The sequence below is a fragment of the Rhincodon typus genome, chromosome 9 (assembly GCF_021869965.1).
Source record: "Rhincodon typus isolate 14 chromosome 9, sRhiTyp1.1, whole genome shotgun sequence".
NCBI classification, from domain to species: Eukaryota; Metazoa; Chordata; class Chondrichthyes; order Orectolobiformes; family Rhincodontidae; genus Rhincodon; species Rhincodon typus.
In genome coordinates, this window is record NC_063340.1 from 1,675,000 (window position 1) to 1,694,066 (window position 19,067).

At 43.2% G+C, this 19,067-nt stretch overlaps 1 protein-coding gene across 1 annotated transcript in view; it reads right to left on the reverse strand.

Moving 5' to 3' along the window:
• Positions 1–11,757: 11,757 nt before the first annotated feature.
• Positions 11,758–19,067, reverse strand: part of abch1 (ATP-binding cassette, sub-family H, member 1) — a 60,921-nt gene continuing 53,611 nt past the window's right edge. Inside the window, 1 exon segment of the mRNA XM_020520723.2 lies at positions 11,758–13,046. Coding sequence (XP_020376312.2) covers positions 12,880–13,046 — 167 coding nt within the window. The 3' untranslated portion in view covers positions 11,758–12,879.

The window sequence follows — 19,067 nt, forward strand, 5'->3', positions numbered from 1 at the left end:
ATGTGTATAGTGGCTGGAACATTCCCTTTCCCGGAATGTGGGTAGTGACTGGAACATTCCCTTTCCCGGGATATGGATAGTGACTGGAATGTTCCCCTTCCTGGTGGGGGTGGTGTGGGGTTCGGTAATGGTGGGTTGCTTTGCTGAAATGACAGTACCAGGAGGCAGCAGCAGTAATGTAATAGAGAACACGGCATCAGCTGCTTTGGCACGGTAGGCCCAGTGTTGGGTTTGAGCCCAGTTTGGGAGCCAGCAGGTTGAGCGGTAGCTGCATTGCCAAGGTCGGAACAGTGAGAACTCATGGAGGCGATGAGGTGGAGGCAAGATGACGCCGAGGAATAGTGAGCTGGTTCCAGTGGCAATAACACAGCTCCAGGATACGGAGGTCTGGGGTACCTAATGGTGGAGGTGATGGTGTTCCAGCTGCATGCAGGGGACTCACGGCACTGGGGTGTTCGTAGACTGATGGATGGACTTAGCGATTTTGTTTTTCTGGTGGTGAGGACACATGGTGGAGGCGAGGGTGTGGTATGAATCTTTATTCCTCTGATGCTGCCTGGCCTGCTGTGTTCCTCCAGCTCCACACTGCGTTGTCTCTGACTCCAGCATCGGCAGTTTTTACTATCTCTGACATGAATGTTTCCTTTTCTTTTGGCTGTTTCTTTTACTTCTGCTTCTGTTTTTAATCCTGTCTTTTGTGTTCTAAGATGGAACCAGAGAATGGTGACTTTGTACACTTTTTATTGTACTCCTATATTCCTGAACTTAAGTACATGTGACAATAAAATCTAAATCTAAATCTAATTCTAAATCTAAATCTAAAAGATGCATCACAGCTGTCGGATCTGACTTCAAATATTAACCTCTTCTTTTCAGTAACAAGCACCAACAGTATGCCACAGAGACTTATAAAAAAACAAAGTTAAGAAACAGAAACTATAGATAAGACAAAGTAATATTTACAAGTGTTCTTTTCTTGTTAATAAGTTAATGCCTTTTTTCTCAAAGGAACCTTCAGCAGTAGCTTGACATAAACTAACCTGTTTAAATAAAAGCTGGTTTGCTTTGACTTGGATCATAATGAAGTAAAAGGTACACGAGACACATTAATCCACAGGCTAGTGGCCTGCATGATGAACATACCTGATGGTAATGACAAGTGGATGAATTGGGAAGTTTCTACAAAGGGTTAGAATAAGCACAATGGCCGAATGGGCTCCATTTGTGATTAGGGATTCTCCCAGTGTGACTGAGAGAGGAGTCCTTTTCTCCTGATGACTGCAATTTACTTTCCTTAACGCATTATCCAGGAATCCAATGAAGTGACAAAGAACAAAATGAATGGGTGCAGGGAACTGTGCAATCATGATCCAAACTGTTTTGAGAATGGAATGCACACATCTGTTGAACATACCTGTACAGTTTCACTTATTCAGAGAAGTTTCAATATGTGGTGAAGGAATAAATTACACTTTTAACGCATCTCATTCCAGAAAATAAGTTGTCCTGCACATATTGACACGTTTGTGAACAATCTCACGTTTGTGATCACATAATTTCAATCCTCAATCATTTCCTGGCAATACTAACTATTTGAGTTCCAGCTTCTAAACTGTACCAGGTGCTTTGAGATCAAGGCTGCAGATTGCAGTTGTTACATTCTAAACCAAACGCTGGTGTTTGCAGAGTTTATTTGCAAAATACTTGTGCCTGGAAGAACAATAAATGAGGTCCTCAAATGCTCAATCTCATATACAGCCTGAGCATGTTCAATAGTTAATTAGGGTCTGTCATCTCTTCCTCTGTAAGATGCACTTATTTTGTGTCTCTAGCTGAAATATTTATGTTCTATCCTGTCACTGCCGCCATGGTGTTTCTGGTTTTAGTCGTGTTGCCAACTCTGGTTAGACATATTCCAGGAGTTTGATCTCATGAGCAGATAATTCAAAGTGCCCAAGCCCCACACATGTTATTGGTCACCTGACATGATCATTCCTTGAGACACCCTCATTGGATGATTAATAGAGTCTTTCATTCCCAATCCAACTCGGTCAAACAGGGTCCCCAGCATCCTGTCTCCAACTGGCCGTTTGATACCCCAGTGATTTTCCCAAGGTGTTGATTGGAGCAGTCCTGAAGATTAATCTTTCATTCCTGGGATAATCTGAGATTGAAGTCAACTTTAGATTCCAAAGAAATTCCACAGATTCTCATGGGAGTCCCTCTGTTAGTAATTCTTACAGCCTTGCACATTAAAAGCAATGAAAAATCCTTCGGGCTCAATAATAAATTACAATTGTTGTCTCGTCCTTGCCCTCGTATCCTCATCACACCAGCCTCCCCTCACACGCTCGCCCCATCTCCTCTCGCCCCAGGCTCCCCCTCACCTTAGTCTCACCCTCAACTCCAGACTCCCTCTCACCCTCCGTCTCCCCCTTCCCCATCTCCCCCTCACCTCTGTTTCCCTCTCACTTCCAGTGTCCCCCTCACCCCCAGCCGCCACCTCAACACCCTGTCTCTCTCTCACACACCCCCATTTCTCCCTCACAACCCCCGTTTCTCCCTCACAACACCCCGTCTCTCCCTCACAACACCCCGTCTCTCCCTCACAACACCCCGTCTCTCCCTCACAGCACCCCGTCTCTCCCTCACAACATCCCGTCTCTCCCTTACACCCCCCCACCTCTCCCTCACACCCCCGATGTCTCAGGCATGTTGTGTGCGTACAGATTAGCGGTTGTGTTCCGCTGGGAGATTGCAAGTCACAGTTGTGTTATCTGTAGGAGGATGGTGTCAGGTTGCAAAGATACTGTACAGCTCACCATTCCTGCTGGAAACAGTTAAATATTTTCACAACAGATGGTGCAGGAGTCATTTATTTTTATGTAAACCCAGTTTTCTTCAATTTATAGGTGAAAGGAATTGAATTATGGGGTAATTGTTTCTTGCAGAGAAGGGTTGTCTGTTTTCAATATAATCATTAAACACATTAATTTTGGCAAGTTGACATTTTTGGAAAAAATTATCAGACATCAAGGGTTTGTTTTCTTTGTAATTGTAACTCCATTTCATTTTAGATATAAATTCTATTTTCTAATTTTAACACCAGCTGGTTGCACTGTTCAGTTCATGTACATTCAGAGAATAGTTGTTCCTCTTTTATTTATTCTTCATTTAGGATGCTTAAAGTCAAGCACTTTTCTTTAGCCAAGATGTTCATTGCTGACAATAAATTATTGCCCAGGTGTATCCTGTCCAATAAAGGCACGTGGATCCAATCTGGCAATTACCTTTACAACAGTCGACTTTAAATCATCAGTGAAGTGCTGGAAGGTGTCAAAGACAGTTTTATCAAGCAGCACTAACTCAGCAATAAGCTGCTTATTGATGCTCAGTTTGAGTTCCACCGGAGCCAATCCCCTCCAGGACTTCATTGGCTCAAACATGGACAAAACATATTTGACCGAGTGTGGCATCAAGGTGCCTGAGCAAAACAGGAATCAATAACAATTGAGAATCTGACACACGAGAAGACGGTTCTGGTTGTTGGAGGTCAGTCATCTCAGCTCCAGGACATCTCTGCACAAGTTCCTCAGAATGGTGTCCTAGGCCCAACCATCTTCAGCTGCTTCATCAATGACCTTCCCTCCATCATAAGGTCAGAAGTGGGGATGTTCGCCGATGATTGCACAATGTTCAGCACCATTCGTGACTCCTCAGATACTGAAGCAGTTCGTGTTCAAATGCAACAAGATCTGGACAATATCCAGGCTTGGGCTGACAAGTGGCAAGTGACATCCCCGCCACACAAATGCCAGGCTATGACCATCACCAATAAGAGACAATCTAACCACCGCCCCTTGACATTCAATGGTGTTACATCACTGGCACCCCCACTATCAACATCCTGGGGGTTATCATTGACCAGAAACTCAGCTTAACAAGCCACATAAACACAGTGGCTACGTGAACATGTCAGAAGCTGGGAATACTGCAGCGAGTAACTTCCCTCCTGTCTCCCCAGAGCCTGCCCACCATCTACAAGGCACAAGTCAGGAGTGTGATGGAATACTCCCCAGTTGCCTGGATGAGTGCAGCCCCAACAACACTCAAGAAGCTCGACACCATCCAGGACAAAGCAGCTCCGCTTGATTGGCCCTGCATCCACAAGCATGCACTGCCTCCACCACCGACGCTCAGTAGCAGCAGTGTGTACCATCTACATGTGTCTCATGAAGACTTCCACTCACTGAAGGTACTCTCTGACAGCGCTTTCTCAATCTGTGACCTCTACCACCTTAAAGGATGAGGGCAGCAGATACACATCAGCAGCCACAATTTTCCCTCCAAGTCACTTGTCATCCTGACCTGCCTAGCTGCTCCTATGTTCAGTGAATGAATTCTCAAAAAGTCGCCATTACTTGACCATTCTTTGACCGGCCAGGCAGATAGCATGATGCCAGGAAGTACAAAAGGACTTGCATTGCTGTTGAGCCTTTCATAATCTTTGGACATCCAAGGAATGCTTTGGCGCCAGCGAGAGCCATTTTGTCCCCCCATTGTAATGGAGGAAAAATGATGGCCAATTTACACACAGGAAGCACCTCAAAAGCACAGCCAAAATAAAAAGAACCTGATTGTCTGAATGTTGGCAATTCTGGTAAAGGGATAATACCTCCTCTCTTCAAAGGTGACCCCAACATTGGGTGGTGGAGATGACAGCTGGGTCTCAGTGGAATTTCCCCATGCAGTGAATGGCACATCTCTCAGTGCCCCACTGAATTATTTCCCTCGATTATGGGCTCAGGTCATTGGATTGAGACTCGACACCACAAGTCCCTGGCTCTGACCCTGAGCCGATTCTGACTTACTCCAGGTTCCACACCATTTCTTTGCTCTCCCTCACACAATGCTGAGGACAGGCAGAGCTGGGGATAATGTGGTGTTGGTGCATCAGTTCTAGCCAACACAGAATGTTGAAACAAGTATCAAAACCATCATCCTCCATCTGACAAGCTACTAATCTCCATTGTATTTTTCAGGGAAAATGCTGAGAAACAATATGTTGCAAAGGTATTTTATAAAGAAGGAGGGAAGTTATTACCGATCATTGTATGCCTGGTTATAAAATGGAGTTGGGAGTTTTCCAGGACATGCTTGACTCCTCTGGCTTTCTTCAGATTGGGCAATGATGTCTCCAGCAAAGATGCCTTAGGGGAGTGAAGACAAAGAGTAGCTCAGATAGGGATAAACTCAGTAGAAAGCTTGATAACAAAATTGCTTGAGCTAGCAATATGTCTGTACAGTCACTATCATTTCAGAATTAAAGTGTGTTAAATTACTCTGGAAACAACTTGAAGCCGAAGCAAGCAGTAATTTAGCGCTTTAGGTAAAGTTACATGATGGAACAGCAGTCAGATAGATGCCTATGTTTACACCATAGAGTCACTCCAACAGATGAACTGAATGTAACCAGTGTTCCTCATCATGTTGTTTTGGTACAGACTCTGATCTGTTGTTGTGTCACCATGGATACAGTATCCAGGCAGACGGAATGTTTACATGCTGTTTTACATACTTAAAGCTTTGAGGAAAAGAAATGCCACCAACACAATCTCTGATTTATTAGACTGATAATATGAAAAGAGCTAAGTTGACTCTCCCAATAGTATTGTTTAACGATAGGACCAATAACACTTGATAGATGATATAGATCAGGTCTTTACATTCTGGCCACATATTGCTGCAAAGCTGCATTGTCCCTTGTTAAACACATAAAGCTGTTTTGAAACATAGAATTGGCAAAGAGCTACAGGCATTCTGCATTCCCAGGGAGTTGATTTCAAGTAAAAAATCGTCCTAATTTTGTAATGTTTCAGCGTTCTTTTTTAATTATGATATATACACGATAAACCGCAAAGAAACATAAAAAAGGAATATTTTGCAGATGCTGGAGTGGTCTCTTGCTGGATTTGTTCTCATTGAATGTTGCTGAAAATTCACAATTCCCCGAGCAATGACGTTGGGAGATTAAGGAGGGGCTGAGCCAACTGGACATGACGGATTTATTGAGAGAGGGTTGTGGAAGGGAGTCAGAGGCAAGTCAAATCTGGGAAGGTCAGCTTGTATCCAGGGACTGATTGACAAAGGCTGCAATTAACAATCCCTCACCGAGTGGAACAGGGGCCTGGGGTGGGGGGAACGGGGTAGGGGGTGTGACTGGGGGGAAGCTACGACTAGAAACAGAATTGACCCTGCAAAAAGAGAATAAACAAAAGAACTACGGATCTTTGAAATCTGATGAAGGGTCACCGGACTCAAAACATTGACTCTGCTTCTCTCTCTACAGATGCTGCCAGACAGATCTACCGACTTTCTCCAACACTTTCTATGTTTGTTCCTGCAAACAGAAAAGCTGATTCAATTAGTTTCTGTAATTTTCAATGTTTATTATGTAATTATCATTGCAGAAGAGCAAAGAAAATGAATCATCAGTATTTTAACACAGTTTACTTTTCGTGTCTTTCATTTGTACTCAAGATAGCCAGGATATGAGACTTTAAATTGTTCAACTGGATTGGCAGGTACTATGGTTGTGAGGGTTGGAAATTTCTTGCAAGTGGTATGTATCAAACTCACATTACTCCTTCATTTAGAGAATACAGTGTTGCCATGAACTTATTCTAGACTTTGCATACAAGATTGACGTTGTGGATCACTTTAGGTGCAGGCTTTCTTAAGCGTCATACCACAGTAGTTGCATAATCAGGAGGCTTCTTGGAATAATTTCCCACATCGCAACTCAGTGGGTTTTACTTTAAGAAACATGATTTCAAAGCACTTTGATCCAGCCTGAAATTACTATCTAAACAGTATACATTGTAGTCACAGAAGGGTCTTGTGGTACAATGGCAGTATCCCTGCCTTTGGGCCAAGAGGCCTAGCTTCAAGTACCATCTGCCCCAGGGGCATGTCACACAGTCATAGAGTCCTACAGCACGGAGACAGGCCCTTCAGCCCAAACTGGTCCATGCCGACCAAAATGTCCATCCACACTAACCCCATTTCCCTGCACTTGGCCCATATCCTTCTAAACCTTTCCTATCCATGTATTTGTCCAAATGCTTTTTAAATGTTGTTAATGTACCCACCTCAACCACTTCCACTGCAGTTCATTCCATATGTGTGCCACCCTCTGTAAAAAAAAGTTACCCCTCAGGTTCCCATGTATTCTTTCCCCTCTTACCTTAAACTGATGTCCTCTCGTCCTCGATTCACCAACCCTGGGAAAAAGACTGAGTGCATTCACCCTATCCATGCCTTTCATGATCTTATACACTTCTATAAGATTCCCCCTTAGTCTCCTACGCTCTAAAGAAACAAGTCCTAGCTTGTCCAATCTCTCCTGATAACCCAGTCCTTTGAGTCCTGGCAACATCCTTGTAAATTTCTTCTGTACTCTTTCTAGTCTAATACCATCCTTCCTATAGCAAGGTGACCAAAACTGAACACGATACTCCAAGTATGGCCTCACCAACATCCTGTACAACCGTAACATAACTTCCCAACTTCTATACTCAATGCCCTGACTGATGAAGATCAGTGTGCCAAAAGCCTTCTTCACTGCCCTGTCTACCTATGACTCCACTTTCAGAGAACTGTGCACCTGAACTCCAAGGTCCCTCTGTTCCAATACACACCTTAAGGACCTACCATTCGCCATGAAACTCCTGCCTGGATTTGACTTTCCAAAATGCAACACCTCACACTTATTTATATTAAACTCCGATTGCCATTTCTCATCCCACTCCCCCAACTGATTAAGATCTTACAGCAATTTACGATAACCTTCCTCACTGTCCATGATACCACCTATTTTAGTGTCATCCACAAACTTACTAATGATGCCTTGTACATTCTCATCCAAATCATCGATATAGATAACAAACAGCAATGGGCCCAGCACTGACCCCTGAGGCACACACTAGTCACAGGCCTCCAGTCCGACAAGCATCCTTCCATTATTACCCTCTGCTTCCTACCATCAAGCTAATTGTGTATCCAATTTTCCAGCTCTCCCTGGATTCCATGCAATCTAACCTTCCAGAGCAGCCTACCATGTGGAACCTTACCAAAGGCCTTACTGAAATCCATATAGACTACATCTACTGCCCTGCCCTCGTCAACCTTCCTGGTCACTTCATCAAAGAACTCTAACAAATTTGTGAGGCATGATCTCCCACACATGAAGCCATGCTGACTACTCCTAAATAAACCCTGTCTTTCCAAATGCATGTATATCTTATCCCTCAGAATCTTCTCCACTAATTTACCTACCATAAGCTCACTTTACCATGGTCTATAATTCCCAGGTTTTTCTTTGCAGCCTTTCTTGAATAAGGGCACAACATTCGCTACCCTCCAGCCTTCCGGGACCTCACCTGTGGCTAATGATGATGCAAATATATCAGCCAAGGCCCCTGCAATTTCTTCTCTAGCCTCTTGCAGGATTCTTGGATATATATGGACCAGGGGATTTATCCACCTTCATACATTCTAATACTTCCAATACATCGTCGACTGCGTTATGGACTGTCCCCAAGATATTGTCACCAACGTCCCCAAGTTCCCAAGTCTTCATGTCTTTCTCCATGGTAAACACAGAGGAGAAATATTCATTGAGGACCTCACCCATATCCTGTGGTTCCACAAATACATGTCCACTTTGGTCCTTGAGGGGTCCTATTCTCTCTCTAGTTATTCTTTTTCCATTAATACACTTAAAGAGTCACTTTGGATTCACCCTAATCTTCTCAGTTAAAGCTACCTCGTGCCCCCTTTCACCTTCCTAATTTCCTTCTTCAGTAAACTCCTGTATCCCCTATATATCTCCAGGGATTCCTTTGATCCCAGTTGCCTGTACCTGAGCCATGCCTCCTCCATTTTTCTGGTCAAAGCCTCAACATCTCTTGTTATCCAGGATTCCCTACTCCTGCCAACCTTGCCCTTCACCCTCACAGGAACATACAGACCTTGAACTCTAGCTATCACACTTTTAAAGGCCTCACACTTGCCAGAGGTCCCTTTACCTGCAAACAAACTACTCCAACCAACCCCTGCAAATTTCTGTCCAATTCCAAAAAAAATTCACCTTGCCCCAATTTAGAACTTGAACCTGTGGACCAGTTTTGTCCTTCTCCATAACTATTTTAAAATTAATAGAACTATGGTCACTGGTCCCAAAGTGCTCCCCCACTGTCACCTCAGTCACCTGTCCTGCCCTATTTCCGAGGAGTAGGTCGAGCTTTGCCCCTTGCCGAGTAGAACCCTCGATATACTGCCTGAGGAAACTTTGCTGAACACATATAACAAAAATTCCACCCCATCTAAACCCTTAACACTATGGCCCAGTCTATGTTAGGAAAATTAAAACCCCCCACTGCGACAACCCTATTGCTCCTGCAAGTCTCCACAATCTCCCTGCGTATTTGTTCCTCTAATTCCCATTGACTATTTGGGAGCCTGTAACATAACCCCAATAATGTCACCATCCCCTTCTTATTGCTTAGCTCCACCAACAAAGCCTCACTGGATGATCCCTCGGTTATTTAATCTCTGACTCCTGCTGTGATACTCCCCTTAATCAAAAATGCAACTCCCCCTCCCCTCTTCCCTCCACCGTTGTCCTGCCTAAAGCACCTGTACCCGGCACATTAAGCTGCTGGTCCTGTCCCTCCCTTAGCCATGTTTCTGTAATGGCTTTAATATCCCAGCCCCACGTACCTATCCGTGCCCTGACTTCATCGATCTTACCTATCAGCCCTCTTGCATTGAAATAGATGTAATTCAACCCAACAGGCATTCCTCACTCCCTGTCCTATCCCAGCCTGACCTGTCTCTTCAACTTGCTATTTCTGATTACTGTATCTCCTCCCAGCCTCACACTTGCCTTCCTGCTGTTGAGGATCCCAACCCCTGCCATGTCTTGTCATGTCTGAACAGGTTAATTAAAATAACAATGTTCCATTCCCTCCAGCTTGGTAACTGGTTATCCTTAAATCAGTTAAAGCCAGATTATCAGGGCACTTTTACCTTCACTGTGCTTGTGGGGCTTGGCTGTGCATCAGTGGCTGTGATTGTTTACCTGTGTTAGAGCAGTACCTACACTTCAGAAGTGGCTTTGCAATATCCTCAATACCATTCACATGCAAGTCCTGTCATGTCACAGGGAGAAAATATCTTGCATGACAACATTGCCCTCTCCATGTTGAATGTGGGTGTGCCATGTTTTGTAGGGTGACAAGGATCCACTTTGAAAGGAGGTGAATGTTTTCTCAGAGCAAATGTGAAATATGGATTGACAGACTGAAACCAGGAGGCAATATGTAAATTACTTTGACAGTTAGTCATTAATATGAAACCGCTACATAGAAATAAATAAATTTCCCTCATGATATGTGAAGATTTGAAGCAAATGGGAACCTGTTCAAAGATCAGTTTGAAATTAACAGATTTGTTTATAAATCTATTTATTGACTAACACTGCATCACTAGAATTTCACTCTGAACATTGCTTTAAAAATAACAGGTCATATTTAAATCATTTCCAGTTTGTCAGGCACATTGGCATGAAAATAATCAGACTGAGTACTTTGAGTTAAAATTACAACTTGGTCCCAACAATTAATCTTTTTTTGTGTGTAGATGATGAACACAATGTGAGAGTATCACAATTATCTGAACAGTGTTTTAAAAAAACTAACTTCGAATTCCTGATATATTTTAGAGCAAAGCGGTAAAATCTCCTTTTTCCCTTTTCACACTTTGCAAGCTACTGCCTCATTCAACGAGCAGAGTGAGAATGGTGGGAGCTGTCAGTAACTGTGACAATAACTTAAAACAACCACCAAACTGAGTGCAGCCCAGGGAGCAGCTTTTGATGTCAATTTCTGCTCTGCCACCTTGAGTGAAATCCCACTATCTCAGGGCATTCCACCAAACTGTAGCAGTCAGGCCAAACAGACAAACATGAAACTAGTTTACACCAGACATAGTAGTCTGGAACAGGCTTAATTAACACATTCCTTTCTCTGCTTTTCGAATAGAAACACCAGGCTGTCTTAAACATTCTCTTAAAATTTCATGGAATCAAAAGCTATTCAGGAGCAGTGTTGATATCACATTATTAACTATTTACTTAGCAACATAGTTCACTTTACTTGGATGTCACCTTAGCAGCAGGAAGCTGTTATGGCATCATTAATTTACACAGACATGCCTAAAGCTTACACTGGAATCGTTTGTTTCAGAACTTTTTATGGAAGATCCTACGATTCTATTGAAGGAAACGTGAGCTTCTGTTTACAGTACTGTGAAGTGGGACCATCACATGAGGCAGTTTACTTGTGGGTTTGTTTCTTCCAGTGAACTATACCACACTAGGCATGCAATCTCCATTGTAATGTATTCATATTGTTCTGTCTTTTTGCTACTGGGTAACTAATGTGCAACAGGCTGAGAGATGTGTGTCAGTAAGTGGTCATAGTGGGCTGTGCCATTTTGCTTCAAAAGACAAAATGTTATGGCATTTACACAGGCATGTAGGCACTAGCCCACTGGGGAAATCTGAAGTAAAGGTGAAAAAATACTGGAGAAGCTCAGCAGGCCTGGCAGTGTCTGTGGAGAGAGAAGCAGCGTTAACATTTCAAGTCCAGCATGACTCTTAGTTAGACTTGACACGAGATGTTAGCACTGCTTCTCTCTCCACAGGTACTGTCAGATCTGCTAGGTTCCTCCAGCACTCCCTGTTTTTGTTATGGGGCACTATCCCAGTTGTGTAGACACTTGGGGCCATAATAAACACATGTTAGGGCAGGCAATACAACCCTCTGTTCCATTCAATATGATCATGGCCAATCTTCTGCCTCAACTCCAATCTGTTCCCATAGCCCCCTCAATTCTCCTGATACCCAAGAATTTATTGATCCCCATCTTAAATATACCTGGTGAGTGACCATCCAGAACACACTGGGTGAAAGAATTCCAGCTATTCCCAACCCTTCAGGTCATGAAATTTCTTCTCAGTTCAGTTCTAAATGATTGAGATCTCATTCCGAGACCGTGACCTATATTCCAGATAGCCAAGGGAAACATTTTCACAAAACCAGCCCTGTCAAAACCCGAAATAAAAACCAAAAGAACTGCAGATGCTGTAAATCAGGAAGGGTCACCGGACCCGAAACATTAACTCTGTTTTCTCCTTCACAGATGCTGCCAGACCTGCTGAGCTCTCCCAGCAACTTTGTTTTTATTCCTGTCAAAACCCTTATGAATATTATACATTCCAGTGAGATCAATTGATCTTGCAATGGGATTGACTCCCACTAGTTGGAATCTGTACATACTCATCTGCAGGGTGTGGTCCTCTGCAAACACAAGGAATGTGTCCAGGGGGCACCATTATTGCCTGGTGCACCTTACTGTACAATAAATTGTTGTTCCCTTTGAAATTCGGCGCTCCTGCACCTGTCCTGATGAGAGTAAAACAAGAATGCTTTGTCATGTCTCTCTTTTTCAGCAGTAAGCAATTCTGTACCATCACCTTTACCAGATTGTCACAGTTTAAAGGGTGAAGGCTGAGCAGGAACAATCAAGCAACAACAGTTCAACAAAGTTTCTAATGCAACAATCAGAAAAAATGATAGATGTACATCATGAGAATGACAACATATTCATGTTCATTACAAATGTTTTCCATCTGAGCATTTGATAAAATCAGGAGAAAATGTTAAAAGCAGCAGGACAAATATTCATCTTCACATTTACAATCTCACTCAAATTCAACTTAACAAGTGTGCCCACCCCTACTGGGACGTGTAGTTACTCAGGAGATGGTCTTTCCAGGTAAGTGCTACACACTTGCTCTATGTTGTTCCACTGGTATTTTCTTATTTTCATTATTGCTGTTGCCAAGGTAAGGAAAAACACACTGCAAGCCAGAGTAATTAGAAACGCACTCCATACCAGCCAGTGAGAGAAGTCCCATCCTGAAATATTGAAGGGACATAGAGCAGATTAAAAAGACTGAAACATCTTTAAAACATGAAATCTTTTGTCTTCAACAAATTAATCCTTCCAACTTTCTGTTATAGAGTTAAATCAAAATGTTCAACTTTTTTGACCCTTGGCTGCATGTCCAAAATTTCTAAGACATCCAGCTTAATCTTGTCAATTTAGCAAATAGTTTCATGATTTTTTTAATTGTTCATAGAATGAGGGTGTCACTGGCTTGGCCAGCCTTTCCTCAAAAGTTAAGAGTCAGGCCAGTTAAGAGTCAACCACATTGCTGTGGGTCTGGAGTCACATGGAGACCAGACCAGGTAAGGATGGCAGATATCCTTCCCTAAAGGACATTAATGAACCAGATAGGTTTTGACCTTAGTTTCATTGTTCCCAGTGGATTAGCCTTTAAAAAATATTAGATTATGTTAATTAAGTTTAAGTGTCACCACCTGCACATTGAGCCCAGTGCATTAACCTGGGTGTCAGGATCATTATCTGGTCACACTGTTCCTGGGCCACCACATCCTTGTAAATTATAAACTGTAGAAGGATGGGATGTAATTGCTGGTGGTAAAATGGTGTCTTGCGCTCACACAATTGTTTTATTATTTCAAATAACCCAAGTTTTAAACAACACTGTATTTTCAAAAGGAATCATAAATTTGGTGTTGATGCATTTTCTGCTTCGACTGACAACCAGTGCATTTCAGTGAGAGCTCACTGTTGCAGCTGTTAAATTGTCATGTTACAAACCTACAGCAGCACCCCGCAGTAACTTGAACTCTACCTGCATAATTATAGAATCTGCAGAGATCACATTCCAACCTGCCTCTGCTTCGTTTAGTTACAAACACAAGCCCACATTCACAACTAAAGGATAAACACTCAAAAACTAAAGTCAGAAATTAAGACATTTCTTTCGTAAAAGGCTGACTGATATTTCAAACTGAAACCCAGTGCAGGTGTTCAAACAGGAAACCGCAGTTTAAAAAGGAAACAGTCAAATACCTTCCTGCTATTTGATTCATCCTTAATTCATTTCAGAAATGATATTGAATCATATTGTGTAATCTCACAGGAAAGAACAGGGATGACTAGGTGGACAGGCCAGAGAAACTGATGTTTTCTGCTTGAAATGTTTAATTCATGGTTTTCCTCTAAGTTTTGCCTGAAATCTATTTCCCAAACTTACAGACAGAAACAAAGTTCTGAATCAAGTTGAGAGAGAGGGAGGGAGAGTGTATAAACCCTGTCAGATCACAGCGAGAGAGAGGAAGGGAGAGTGTTTAAACCCTGTCAAGTCACAGAGAGAGAGAGGGAGAGAGAGAGAGAGTGGGAGAGAAAGAGAGAGGGAGTTTAACCTCATCGGGTCAGAGAGAGTTTCAAGCCACAGCTTCAGGGCAGCTTTGGCAGTTGGGCAGATAATTTTCCTGCTCTCCTGCCTGGGGTATTGTGAGTTGGACAAGGGATGGAATAAAACTGATCAAACAAAGATGGATGCATCACATTTGACACACGTCTGTTCCCATGAGTTTTCATAATCCAGGATCTGTGTGTCCCCCAACCCGGATTTCTGACACATCCCCCAATTACTATCACTCTGTCCTGGGACCAGTACCTTCAGCTGCGTGACTCCAAATCTCTGGAATTCTCTTCTCAAGACCTCTTCACGTCTCCACCCCATTTTCCTCCTTTTAGTTATTCCTTGAACCTGTCTCTTTGACGGAGCCTTTGGTCACCCAATATCTGCAAATGCAGCTCAGTGTTAAAGTTTGTTTGAAAGCCTTGAACATTAAAGGTGCTTTATAAAGGCAGGTTGTTGTTGCAATCATTTCACTGCTCACATTCATGGAGTCATTCCACATAACAGCAATTTACTTTTCACTTTGAAACTCTTATCGTTCTCACAAATCTAAAGGTGGAAATGACAAATGGCCAACTTTCCGAAATCAGTTTCAATTCAATTTTCAATGATTCACCTTCTTCTATCCAAATCAGAAAGATCCCACGATTTATTCAGTTCCTGATTGGCTGTTTGGTGTGGAAGTGGAGACTGCTTTCTCAATTATTGTTAGTAACTTCCCTCATTCAGAGTTCTGAGGGTGAATCTTCAATTCCTGGAGACTCAGAGACAACTCTGGAGGGTTAGCAGCCTCTCTGTGAGAGAAAACCATTCGGGACTCTTCATCCTGAATTAGTTTGTGCCTAATTGCAGCAAGAACTGGCCAGTATCCAGGTCTGGGCTAGTAAGTGGCAAGTAACATTCGAGGCACACAATGACCAACTCAAACAAGAGGGAATCTAACCATTGTCCCTTGATGTTCAATCATGTTACCATCCCTGAATCCCTCACTATCAACATCCTGGAGGTTACCATTGACCAGAAACTCAACTGGACTCTTGCCACATAAACACAGCAGCTACAAGAGCTGACAAGAGGTTAGGTGGTAGGAATCCTGCAGTGGGGAACTTACCTCCTGACTCCCCAAATCCTGTCTACCATTGACAAGGCACAAGGCAGGAGTGTGATGGAATACTCCCCATTTGCCTGGATGGGTGCAGCTCCAACAACACTCAAGAAGCTTGACACCATCCAGGACAAAGCAGCCCGCTTGATTGGCCCTGCATCCACAAGCATCCACTCCCTCCATTACTGAAGCTCGATAGCAGCAGTGTGTACTATCTACAAGGAGCACTGTGGAAATTCACCATTCCCATTCTTTCAGCATGCCTGAAATCAGTGACAGTTGGCTAGCTATTGAACTGTGATGCCATGGTGCTGTTGGTACACATGCCCCTTCCCAGTTGAGCTCACTGGGTGGCAACCAGAACAAAACTCAGGTCTCATTGTCCTTCACAACCCGAAAACCAAATATAGGGTTCTAATTGGCCAACTCAGCAAACATGGAGTTTCTGAGACTTCCCGTTCAAACTCTCCCAGCCTTTACCAATGCAGTCACATGTACACAGTGTTGTTACACCCTCTGCAGAGAAAACATACAGTAAATCCTTCCTTCCCATCCATGTCCTCCCACACCTGCTCCCCAACCAGACACTCTTGGCCTTCAGGAGGGTCATAATATGGAGATGCCGGTGTTGGACTGGGGTGGACAAGGTCAGAAATCACACGACACCAGGTTATAGTCCGACAGGTTCGTTTGAAAACACAAGCTTTCAGAGTCTCACTCCTTCTTCAGGTGTTAGTGAGAGAGATGGCATCAGACACAGAATTTATAAGTAAAAGATCAAGGGTTCACATCACTGATGAGGATGTACTAGACATCAGCAAGAACTGGCCAGTATCAGATAGTGCCTAAGATGCTGATAAATCTTTAATCAGTTAGAATTGAATAATATGTGTATATAAATCCCCAAATTTCTTTTAAGTCATGGTCCTGAGCGAACTAAAGGTTTTAACAGTGTAAAGAAGAAATGATATTTTAGGTGACATTTTAAAACAAAAACAGATTCTAAACAAGATCTCACACCTAACATGCATTGTCTGACCTAAAATGTCACTTATGCTTCACACTAATAAAACCTTCAGTTCTTTCAGGAGGGTCAGGCAGCTAATGCAAACCCTGCAGCACAATACACAACCTAGTCCAAACACTTCTATGTTTTGTTACTCCTGGTCTCTGTGTTGTAATGTGCTGACAGACCCTTCACAAAGCAGTGAGGTTGAGATCAGGCACACAGAGGAGCGAATGTGTACACATCAATCTGCAGCATACTTCATTGATCCTGTACAGAACACTATATTGATGCAGTATGGAACACAGTATAGACACTGAACAGAAAATGTATCAATCAAGTACAGCACACTATATTTATGCTGTTGATCATATTTTATTGGTCATATACAGCACTCTGTATTGATCATATATAGCACACTATATTGATGCTGTACAGCATCCTGCATTGATCATACATAGCACACTGTATTGATGCTGTATAGCACTCTGTATTGATCATATATACCACACTGCATTGATCATATACAGCCCTCTGTATTGATCATGTACAGCACTCTGTATTGATGCTGTACAGTACTCTGTATTGATCATATATAGCACACTGTCTTGATGCTGTATAGCACTCTGTATTGATCATATATAGCAAACTGCATTGATCATATACAGCACACTGTATTGATCATATACAGCACATTGTATTGATGCTGTAGACTACACTGTATTGATCATATACAGCACACTGTATTGATGCTGTAGAGCAAACTGTATTAATCATATACAGTACACTGCTGCCTGTAGTGTCTGCTGATGGAAAGACATCACAGGAACACCTTTCAATAAGTGACTGAAGCTTAGTGAAAGAGGTCAGTTTTTAATGAAGGTGTTAAAGGAAGTGAAACAGGTAAAAGAGGATTAGGGAGGAAACTGCAGAGCTGGGGGCCCTAGTTGAAGGCACAGCCACAAATAGTGGAGTGATGGGGAGGGGGGAATGCTGTAGAGATTGGGATTGATGGAGGGACTGGAGGAAATGACAGAGATAGGAAATGGGTGAGGTGGTATCATGGGGGGTTTGAAAACCAGGATGAGGTTTCTAATACAAACACACAGTCTCACTGTGAGCCCGTGTGGGTTAGTGAGAACAGGGGCTGCTGACTGAATGTATGGGTCTTGGGGACTGAGGCAGATATATTTGTTCTGGCAATTCACATTAGAGCAGATCAGCCAAATGCAACAGGGCCCTGTCTGTCCCAGGGTGAAGCTGTTGATAAAGCCCCTTTTGAATAGGCTCAGAAATGGCATCTCCCTGCTCTATTACATAAACACACAGGACAGCAGGCTTAACTGCTTGGTTAAGGGGGATGGCAGCTGTAACCTCACTACTTCTTTAACCAAGTCCACAGAATCTCCTTTATTTGTATTCTGGGAGCTCTTAAAACTGTGTATGATTACTTTGACACCTTCTGTGAACCAACATTAGTAATGTTCCTTTTTAACTGTCAGTTTTGATAATGGATGGAATCTGGGTTGTTGTAAGTTATTTGTGGTGTCAGCAACATTTATCATTATTTGCTGTTTCTCTGCATCCTTGACCAGGTTCAGTTCAGGACTGATTACGGCCCTAATTTCGGGAGCTCTGCACTGTATCTGTTCAGTGGCTGCCGATAGCCAGGGAGATTCCACTGGTCTGCTATCACAACTCTCTCGTTGTAAGTGAAGAAACTGTCATTTTAATAAATTGTCACATTTCAGCACATGATCCAGAAGGTGTGGCTGCAAGGGCAGTGGAAACATTAACTTTTAAAACAAGGACCTGCACAAATACCTGCAGAAAGGGAAGGAATCACTAGTATATGGTAAAGAATAAATGCGTGTGGGTGGTGGGGTTGTTGTGTGTGCGTGTGTGTGTGTGTCTGTGTGTGCCTGTGTGTTTGTGCGTGTGTGCCTGTGTGCGCGCACTTGTGTTTGTGTCTGTGTGTGCATGTGTGTGTGTGTCTGTGTGTGTGTGTGTGTGTCTCCGCGTGTGCGTATGTGTGTGTGTGTCTGTGTCTGTGTGTGTTTGTGTCTGTGTGTGTGTGCGTGAGCATGTGTGTGTGTCTATGTGTGTGTGCATGTGTGTCTGTGTGCGCTCGCGAGCGTGTGTGGGTGTCAGTGTGTGCATGTGTGTGTCTCTGTGTATGTGTGTGTGTGTGTATGTGTGTGTGTGTGTGTGCATGTGCAGATGTGTGTGTGTGTCTGTGTGTGTGTCTCTGTCTGTCTGTATGTGGGAGGGTGGGGTAGTGTGGAGGGGGTTGCTGTGTGTGTGTATGTGTGGTGTGTATATGTCTGTGTGTGTGTGTGTGTGTGTGTGTGTCTGTCTGTATGTGGGAGGGTGGGACAGTGTGGAAGGGGATCGTGTGCTTGTGTGTGTGTGTGTGTGTGTGTGTCTGTGTGTGTGTATGTAGGTGTGTGTGTGTATTTAAGTGTGTGTGTGTGTGTGTGTGTCTGTGCGCGCGCGCATGTGTGTATATGTAGGTGTGTGTGTGTCTCTCT